We start from the raw sequence: 11,372 nt of genomic DNA, 5'->3' as shown, positions 1-11,372 counted from the left end.
TTGCTGAAGACTTGTAAAGAAATATAAATATCGGTAAGATTAAAATGCGGGAAACTAAAGTTCTCCAAACTTCGTACAAACTCAATGCTCTCTGGTGTTATAACCTCTCGATGTGACGAGTTATAACTTTGATAGATAATTCTAGTGATTAAGACTATGCTAAGCTTAGATGTCTTGGAAAATGAAGCTTATGGCCTATTTATAATGTTCCAAAGTCCAAAAATCAAGTGGGAAGCTTCTTCATTCGTGGGAGAAAATGTAGGAGTACATAAGGGTGAGTGGGAGACCAAGCAAGTCCACTTTCTAACCGACTGGCCTTCATAAAAGATGGAGAACACAATGTCAAGGTGGCGAACGCCACCTTCCCAACGTGTGGAAGTAGGGGTCAATCCTCCCGTTGGTTAGTGGGACACGTACTTTCTAATATGACCTTCTCCATGGCGAACACCATGTAGGTTGCCTTATGTGTAATTTCCCATTTTTCTTCGTTTTGCATCCGAATTGTTTCATTTCTTCGCACATGGCTCATATATGGTCAAATACCTGAAATGCAGACAAAATACCCACATAACACTGGAAATTGAGGTAAAACGATAATAAAACAAGTACAAAACGAGTCAAAATAACGGTGTAATTTGGTGTTATCAGGACTCAGATCAAAGACTTGATGCTGGCAACTGCAAAGGACACATATATCCAAGCATGTGATGTTAAGATGAATGAATTGAAGGACACATATATCCAAGCACGTGATGTTAAGATGAATGAATTGAAGGAGATTAATGTGAAAGCTTGTGAATGGCTGTCAAACATACCTGCCAAAGCATGGTGTAAGCATTTTTTTTACTTTTTATCCCAAATGTGATGTACTTATGAATAATGTATCTGAGGCATTTAATAACAGTATATTAGTGGCCAGAGATAAACCAATATTAACTATTCTTGAATAGATAAGAAATTACCTCATGAATAGGAATGCTAGCTTAAGAGAAAAAGGTTGATAGATGGAAACATAGGATAATGCCTAGACCTAGACTTAGGTTGGATAAGGAGGTAAAACATGCAGGGAATTGGATTCCAAACTGGTATGGTGAAACCTAATGGTAAGTTGAATATATCCATACTAGGAATAATTTTATTGTGAATACTTAAAAAAAACATGCACTTGTAACTTTTGAGAATTAGTAGGCATCCATTGTAGACATGCAATAGCTGCATTAGGTTTTAGGAACCAATGCCATGAAGATTACGTGGATGATTGTTATTCTAAGGAGACTTATGTGAGATGTTATGGTTATAATGTAAGTCCTATTAATGGACAAGAAATGTGGCCAAAGATTGACAGGGAAGAAATGTTACCTCCATCATATAAAAGAGGACCTGAAAGGCCAAAGAAATTAAGGAGAAAGGAACCAGATGAAGACCCTAATAAGGGAAGGATACAAACAAGTTATTGTTGCCCAAGATATGGTATACATGACCATAATTCAAGAAGTTGTACAAGTCAAGTGGTTGATCCTGAAGCTCAAAAAAGGAAGGTATTGAACATGTCCATACTTTGAATATGTTATTAATGACATTGATATTTTACTAATATTATGAATTTTATGTCCAGAGAAATCCAAAGAAAACTTCAATAGGTAATACAACCCAAGAACAATGTCAAGCACAAACTCAACCTACTGAGTCTGGAGCTGCAACCCAAAAATAACTAGTGATAAATGAACCATAAGTTGAAATTGACCCTGAGTTCGATATGCTTGATGCAAATCTTGTAGGAGTATTTGAGGCAACTCAGACTCAACCAAACCTTGTTGAGACTTTTACATCGCCTCAGAGTGTACATGTTACATCAACTCAGAGTGTACCTGTTACATAAGCTCATCATAATGCACCTGTTACATCTTCACAGACTGACTCTGATATAATACTTTATACACCAGACTATATATTGTCTGCACCTGTTCCAATAATTGATGAAGTACATGCTGCACTTGTTTCTACTACTCCTAAAGTTCTAAAACCAGTTGAGTTTATTAAACCATTTGATAATGAATTTACCCTATGCATGTGTTGTACCTGTTTCAACTATAATAATATTTTTTTTTGCAAAAGAAGAAGTCAATCAAACCAAAAGTTTCAAGGAAATTGTAGTTAAGTAGAAGTGATAGGACAAAGGTCCTTAAATGCAAAAAAACTCAAAGGAGGAGGAAGTGGTCCATCACAACCTATGGACGTGTAGAAATTAAGCATTTTATTATGGTTTTGTCATGGTAGATTTTGTTATGGTAATGTCAAGATGTATTTTGTTATAGTATGATACTTTGTTATGGTGTGTATTTGTTGTATTTTGAGACAAATTTATATGCCTACTGGCTTTATGTTATTTTAAGACATGAACCATCATTATATTATCTATATGAATAAATGTACTATAGTATTGTGCAAACAAATCACAAACATACGTGGATAACATACAAACAAATCATTACGAAAGAGGAATGAAATACTAACAAATCATTAAGAAACAAGGATGAAAACTAAAATGTCACAAACATAGAGGGACAAACTTCATTAATTTCAAAGGTTCTTATCCATTTAATACTAAACATTACAAGGACGATATTAGACAATTATCCTTCTTTTAGGTACTAAAACAAAAAACAAAATACAAACATCATGAACATCATTATCGCTATCATTTCTGGTAAGTAAAGAACAAACACCATGATACAATCAACAAAAGCTTAAACGAATTGGCCTTCTTCCTTTTGTTTTACAACTTTAATTTCATCTTCTCTTTTTTCTTTGCTTCAAGGTCTTTAATGATGCAACCTAAATCATGCACTACCTCTGTGCAAGTGCAACCGACTAAATTTTTGGATTCATTTGAAGTGTTGTGTTCTAGTTCATCATCCCATATGAATAGCTTGAAAATAGACACACTCAAATTTGAACATTTTCAGAATCTTCGTTTAGGGTTTTCAATTTAATTTGAGATTAACATCCTCATTGCTCTATTGCAATCACAAACTTGGTTTTGAGACTCAGAGCAATTACATACTGATGATGTTACCATGGATGAATGTCCAACGGCCTTAACACTATTGCAGTATGGAGAGGAAGAATTTGCAGAATATGATTTGAATTGAGGAAGAAGATGAATCAAATAATATATATTTTTGGATTTAGTCTTCCTTTTTAACCCCTCATCACTAAGTATTCCACGTGTGTAATTTATTAAACAAAAGAACATATAAATCATTTCCACGTCAGCAACGTTAAACATCTCATAATTTTTTTAACAGACTTCTAACATCAGGGACTAACTTAATCAAGAAAGGATATATAAGGACTCTGACAAAAAGAAGATTTAGCGACCAAATTTAAAACACATTAACTTATAGGGACCAACAAACCATTTAAGCCTTTAAACTAATTCATTTTATTTACGAGAAAATATTGTCCGAACTTAATTATAATTAATAATTTAAATGAGTGCTAGAGGTCGACGAGAGCAATATTCTAGTTTCCCGTCATATAAATCGTTTTTACAACTTAGTTTAATTCCTTTCCACTTAAAACTATTAATCATCACCTTAGATTTACATAACAACAGTAGGCAACAATAGATTGATATTCAGTCTCTATGGGTTCAATAATCTTTTATACTACTACGATATTTCCGTCCACTTGCGGACGTGTCACAATGCAAATGAAAAATAACAAAGTCAAAAAGTCAAACTCTTGACTCTTTGTTCTTTGATCAAATATATGCCGATGAACTATGAATGAAGGACCAGATGGGAAAATGTCAAACTCTTTGACTTTCCCTTCTAAGCCCTGATGAATGATTTTGACCGATGAATGGATGACCAAATGAAATAGTCATGATATGGTGATGCAGATGAATGAAAACTTAAAAATCCTATGATAAAATTTAGGGTATGCCAGACAAAACAAGTGTGATCATTTTTTTACCTTTTATACCCAAAATCTTAACTTTTTCTTTGACTTTTGAAATGAATCGTGGATGATCAAATAAAAAATGAAATGAATTAAAATGATAATGTAATGAGAAAATTGGCTCGATTTTTATTCCCATGAAATTTACTATTTTTTTATTTTTACTTTTTATGCAAGCATGCAATAAATAAAAATGATGCAAAATGACTTGAATATTTTAGTCAGCTTTAACATTATTTTTGTTAATTTTTTTTACTTTGAATAATGCAAAATGCATATGATGAATGATAAAAATTTACTTGGAATGATGCAACCATAGAATTATGCAAATGATCAAAGATTGACTTTTAATTGACTTTGATAGAATTAACTTGCAATAAATGAATTTGAAATGATGCATGACATATTATGAATGTAATATACTTAGAATATTTTTTTAGATTTTCAAATTAGGTAATATTTAACTTAAAGTAAATAAAAAATATGAAACAAAACTAGGATATTACACCACTATTTACATATATTCATGAAGTCCAATAGTGTTGAGCCTACGAGGATTTATTGAAAAAAATTAAATTCCATTAATTTGAATCACCCACTATTTATAGCCAGACACCAAATTCAATAGGATAAGATTTATAGTATATTAAAAAAATTTGATATAGAAGAACACTTTTCATCTTCCAAACCAATTTTATATAAAAAATTATATCAAACTTTAACTATAATACAATATAACACTTACACTTAAGATGAAATGCATAACCTTCTCTTTCAACTAATAAATACTCGTGTAACATTTTTAATAAATCTACATCAATGACCATATACTCTATTCCTAGTTGCATTATCAAATATAGATTGACAATCTAATCCAATCAACAATTTCAAAAAGAGTCTTAGGTTCCCAATATTCTTAAACAAAAGATTAATACATATTTATACTCGATTTCGAAAAATCATAAGAGTTGAACTAACATGTAGTGGAAGGTGTTTGTCTTCTATATGGTGATGTATGGCATATGGTAGTCTTTGGTTTGATTTTGTCTAAGCAAGAAAACTTGGCCACTAATCCATTTTTAATGAATTTTAATCCTTAGTCAACATATTTATTTTACTATTTTTGTATAAACATCATTTACTACAAAATCTAATCGCTTAGCACAAATAATTGACCAAACATAGTTGCTTATGTTTCTGTCTATAATCCATTCATCTTTTTTGTTTTTGTTTTTTCACACACTTTCACCATGCTCCCACACAAAAACTCTCTTTATCTTCTTCTTCTCTCATCAACTTTCTTCCTTATCTTCACTTCAATCTCTGCCATTGACTTCATCTTCAACCGTTTCATCTCTTCAAACATCTCACTCTTTGGAAACTCCACCATTGATTCTCAAATCCTAACACTCACACATCATCAATCTTTCTCCATTGGTCGTGCTCTTTACCCTAAAAAAATCCCAACAAAAAACTCTTCTTATGTCTACCCTTTCTCCACTTCCTTCGTATTTTCCATGGCACCTTTCGAAGACACACTTCCGGGCCATGGTTTAGTTTTCATCTTCACACCGGTCAAAGGAATCCAAGGAACAAGTTCAGCTCAGCATCTTGGTCTTTTTAACCTTACTAATAACGGAGATTCAAATAACCATGTTTTCGGCGTTGAGTTTGATGTTTTCATGAACCAGGAATTCGAAGACATCAACGACAACCATGTTGGAATAGACATAAATTCTCTCACGTCTGTTGTTTCACATGATGCCGGGTTTTGGCGTGATGATACAAGAAGTGGAAAAGATCAGTTTTTTAAGAAACTGGTGCTGAATAATGGTGAGAATTATCAAGTTTGGATTGATTATGAAGATTCTTTGATTAATGTTACCATAGCAAAATTGGGTATGAGAAAACCTGTTAAACCTTTGTTAAATGTTTCTCTCAATTTATCTGAAGTTTTTGAAGATGAGATGTTTGTTGGATTTACTAGCTCAACCGGGCAATTAGTTCAAAGTCATAAAATTTTAGCTTGGAGTTTTAGCAATACAAATTTTTCATTCAGTGATGAGATTATTACTATTGGTTTACCCTCTTTTGTTCTTCCAAAAGATTCAATTTTTGAGTCGAAACGGTTTGTTGCAGGGTTTAGTGTAGGAGTTTTCTTTATTGTCTGTGTTTTGGTTTTGTTGGTACTGTTTTTGGTTCAGGAGAAGAGAAAGAGAGAAAAAAAGAGAAGTGAAATGGAAGATTGGGAGATGGAGTATTGGCCACATAGAATGTCATATGAAGAAGTTAAAGCTTCCACAAAAGGTTTCTCTGAGGAGAATGTGATTGGAATTGGTGGAAATGGAAAAGTCTATAGAGGTGTTTTAAGAGGAGGAGTAGTGATTGCTGTGAAGAACATTTCTCATGAGAATAATGGAATGAGAGAGTTTCTTGCAGAAGTTTCAACTCTTGGAAGGTTAAAGCAAAGGAATTTAGTAGGATTAAGAGGTTGGTGCAAGAAAAATGCTGGAAATTTCTTGTTAGTTTATGACTATATGGAAAATGGAAGTTTAGATAAGAGAGTGTTTTTTGATTTTGATTGTGATGATGAGAGTAAGATGTTGAGTTTTGAAGATAGAATAAGGATTATTAAAGATGTGGCTCATGCTGTTTTGTATTTGCATGAAGGATGGGAAGTGGAAGTGGTACATAGAGACATTAAAGCTAGCAATGTTTTACTTGACAAAGATATGAATGGAAAGTTAGGTGATTTTGGTTTAGCTAGACTGCAAAACCATGGTCAAGTAGCTAGAACGACTAAGTTGGTCGGAACGGTCGGTTACATGGCTCCTGAAGTGATCAAAACCGGTCGAGCTTCGACTCATACCGATGTTTACATGTTCGGTATCTTGATTTTGGAGGTCATATGTGGAAGGCGACCGTTAGAAGAAGGTAAACCGGGTTTGGTTGAGTTTGTTTGGAAGCTTTTGGAACAAGGGGAGCTTGTGTGTGCACTTGATGAGAGGCTAAAGGCTAAAGGTGAGTTTAGTTTGCAAGAATTGGAGAGAGTGTTGCATTTGGGTTTGTTGTGTGCTTATCCTGAACCTAAATCTAGGCCAAGTATGAGACAAGTGGTGAATGTTTTGGAAGGGAGGAATGAGGGAGGTGAAGAGTCAGAGAATGTGGATAGTAGTTTGTTGCAACAATTGAAATCAAGAGATGTTTTGCATGAGTATTCTCTGTATTTTAGTTATGCTTCACACCCAACTTTTCAAGATATTCCTCAATTTTCATCAACATCTGTTACTTGGTCTGGATCTTTAGTTGAGGGTAGGTGAATCTTTGTCATGAATAAAAAAAAAGTTTGTTGGAGTTAAATGGAGTGTATATGTATGACGCTCATAGTTCGGATCAAATATATATTGCGTGCTTAACGTAAATATTAGCGTTTGTCTCTGATGCTTCTGGTGTTTGTGTTTGTGTTTGAGTTTGTATCAGATGTGTTTGAGTTTAATGTTATTTATGAATAGTATTGATTTTGATGTGATATGCTTGATTCATTCTTCAATTTTTGACCCAAGTCTAGGCAGCTATTGTTGATTTTTCAAACAACATTTATGAAAGTAAGTAGATTTTTGTCATATTCAATTGTAAGATGAGAATTAAAATCACAAGAATATGTTGAATTGTCAACGAGGTGGTTTGGACATACCACTTGCCATATCATGAATATTATCTAATAATCTAGTTAGTTGTCATCTCGTGGTTTCATTTTTGTGGGGAATTGCCAAATTTCTACCACTGCAGTGGTTATGCAACAGAAAACATGAAGTTTTTCATTTATTTAAATTAAATCTAATTCAATCTTACGAATTCACGAATTTGAATTTTAAGATAAATATTTAGATTATATATTATTCGATTTAAGATTTTTAAAATTTTTTTCTTTGTGTAGAATATAATACTAGAATGGTTGAAAAAAATGATAAACTGATGTTTGGTTTTACATTTGAAATACCATACTTAATTATATATGTAAAATTGATTTTGCCACTTTTGTTGTTTTTGAGTATAATTGATTTTGTCATAAAAATTAATTCAAGTAAATGTAACTTTTAAATTTAAACATGATTTTATATTGAGATTTATATTCTAATATAAAGTATTTTACATTCTTTTAAAGGATGAATATTTATGCTTACAAAATTAGTTTTACTTGTATCTTTTAAATTTTAATGTGATTATTCCACTAAAATTTATGAAATTTATCTCATGTTTTTAACTCTTTTAGATATCTTACTTCATCTTGTTTATGGATGGGTTTACCGAAGTTTTATCAACATAATTCTGCAACTTTTTTCTTTTAATTTTTTTTTTTATTACATACTAGTAGATATGATAACCACATTTTTTATTCTTTGATTTGAACATAGATTGAAGAGAATATTTTTACCTAAGTTATTATTACTCTTCTAAAATTTTAAATACAAACAAATTCAATGAATTATATGAGAAACAAATCAATAAAATCAATCAATTAAGTGAGTAAGGAAACAAATAGTGACAACAAAATCATATGAGCAGTTGGAAATGTCACATTGTGTCAATTAAGCTCGTTGACAATAGAGATGAAAAAAATTTAATATATTTTTTTCTCAGTATGATAATTTTGTGATTCATTTTTCTCCCTTAACTTTAAATAGATTTATATAAATCCTTTAAATAGATTTATATTAATCTTTTTCGTATAATTAATAATGAATTTAACGATTAATTTTTGAGTTTTTCCATCCCTAATTAAATAAGAATGATTAATATGGAATATTTAAAAAAATTAAGAGATCAATATAAATTTTTAAAAATTAAAAGACTAAAAAGAACATCAAAATTAACATTCAGAATAAAAAAGGATATTAAGTCAATAAAAAAAAGACTAGGATTTATATATCTATATGACTAAATAACATAATTTATTAAAATAAAAATTACATACTAATAAAACATAAATACCTAAATCACCCTTATCTATTATAATATTACAACAAAGTTCTAAGATAAATCACCCTTATCTATTATAATATTACAACAAAGGTCTAAGATAAATGACACTTCAATTATTTTTTATCATATAATCTAAATTATTATTCGCTATATTCTACAACTCTTCTTTATTTTTTTTTAAAAAAAATACATATTTATTTATTACAAGTTCGAATTCTAACAAAATGTAAAATTGTGTTATTTTTATAAATTAAAAAAATATATTATTTATATTTGTCTTACAATTATTTCTTTCTCATAAAACTAAAATAATTATATGACAAACGCAAAATTGTGTTATTTTCATAAACTTTAGAAAATATGGTTTGTATTTGTCTTACAATTACTTCGTATACAAATTCTTACTAATTGTTTATTATTATAATTTTATATAATAAGATTTAAAATTTTACTTTAACAATTTTAAAATTTAACAAAACTATAAGATAATCAAATGAAGACTTATTAAGCAAGTTGGACAAAAAGCCAAACAAAAAAGAAAATAAATTAAAAATTCTATAAAATATTAGTTAAACATTTATCTCTCACTATAATATTTTTTATTGTAATTCTATAAAATAAAAGGAAATGAGTTTCACCAACTATTATATCTATTGAAACAAATTATAAAAAATATCATATAAATCCTCACTAAAACATTTTTTAATATAATTCTATAAAATAAAAATAAAATTTATTTTATAAATTTCAAAAATAAAAAAAAAATTGCGCATCACATAAATTACTTATATTTTACAATTTAAAATTATATATGTAGAAAAATATTGTGTACCTTTAATAGTTATTTAAATTTCAAAACTAAATTTTACAATTTAAAATATCTAAAATAGATACAAGTATGGAAAAAATATGAAATCAAATGAAAAAGTAAATAATTGATCATACCTTAATAGTTATTCAAATTTACAAAACTAAATTTTATATGTCATTCTCAACTTATAAGCATATACAATCTTTTTTATTTGAAATTTATTCCTTCAAAAGAAAACATTGATTATCTTTATCAAAATAAATTTATAATAAATTATTATAATATAAATATATTGATTATAGTTATAAAAAATTATAAAATAATTAAAACTCAATACCAAATAAATTTAATTTAATTTGTATCTATTTATCACATGGATTCATATCATTAAAATTTTCATATAAACCATTAATCATATCTTATAATAGTTATTTAAAATTTCAAAACTAAATCTTATATATCTCCTTAACTTAGAAGCATATATATTTTATTTATTTATTATTAATCTATTGTTGTTCAAAAGAAAATTGATTGTGTTTGTCAAAAGAAATTTATAGTAAATTAATATAATATAAAATATATTGACTATAGTTATTAAGAAAAACTTAAAATAATTAAAACTCAATATAAAATAAATTAAAATTAATTTTGCATTGGGCATCGTGTCGGTCATAGTGTAGTTTCAATTATAACTAAAAGCTTATGTAACCATTAATCTTTTAATATAATATCAATTTTAGTTTTTTTATAATTGATAATTTATAAGTATTAGCAAGTCGTTTATATTACTATATTATAAAAAACACAAATAAATAATATATTTTTGTTAAGTAGTTTAATAATTAAAATTTATCTCTTAAAAATAAATAATTATGATGTCACATATTCAAACTCGTGATCTTATTTTTGATGTCATTACAGAACTATCAACTGAGCTGATTTATCGAGACAAATAAGTAATATTATTAGATATTAATCTCTAGATCAAGAACTCATACCTATTTTATTTTTTTTGTATTTAATAATTTCAAAATAAATTTTAATTTTAAATTAATTAATGATAGATATTATATCAATAAAATTATGGAAAAAACTTAGATACAATTCATTAGATATGAATTTTTATTATTTTTCGATGAAAATATGACAAAGGGTACTTAAATGTCATTTAGCAAGTGAAAATAGAAAAAAGTTGCATATGTGGAGAAAAAAATGTTGTCATATTTTTATTAAAAAAATAATAAAAACCACTCTTAAATAATTATATATAAAATTTTTTGTTTGTTTTTAATTCTAAACAAACTGCTCGTATTTTGTTGATTACGTTTTGATGCTCTCAAATTGACAAACTAAATACTAAATTATTAAAGAAGAGGATTATTATTATATTATCAACTAACCATATATTAAATTGATATGTTACTAAAACTTATTACTCACTTCTTCTTGCATACAATTTCAATGGTGCTACAAATATGCTTCTCATACGCATTCATGCACAACATACCTATTCTATTTTACACCATTTCCCATACCAACCACTCTTTTTCTCCAACATTCCTATATATACACCCCCATCATGCTTCTTACCCTTCCTATACTTTCCAAACCT

The 11,372-nt window shown here is 28.7% G+C and overlaps 1 protein-coding gene across 1 annotated transcript; it reads left to right on the top strand.

Annotated features, from left to right (window-relative positions):
- Positions 1–4,977: 4,977 nt before the first annotated feature.
- On the top strand, positions 4,978–7,495 carry LOC127082155 (L-type lectin-domain containing receptor kinase VII.1). Its single transcript, XM_051022381.1, has one exon. The coding sequence runs from the start codon at positions 5,217–5,219 to the stop codon at positions 7,284–7,286; it is 2,070 nt and encodes a 689-aa protein (XP_050878338.1). The 5' UTR covers positions 4,978–5,216; the 3' UTR covers positions 7,287–7,495.
- The last annotated feature ends 3,877 nt before the right edge of the window (positions 7,496–11,372 follow it).

The sequence above is a fragment of the Lathyrus oleraceus genome, chromosome 1 (genome assembly GCF_024323335.1).
Source record: "Lathyrus oleraceus cultivar Zhongwan6 chromosome 1, CAAS_Psat_ZW6_1.0, whole genome shotgun sequence".
Taxonomy (NCBI): Eukaryota; Viridiplantae; Streptophyta; class Magnoliopsida; order Fabales; family Fabaceae; genus Lathyrus; species Lathyrus oleraceus.
Note: the sequence above shows the minus strand (reverse complement) of the source record. Positions and strands in the feature narration are given on the sequence as shown.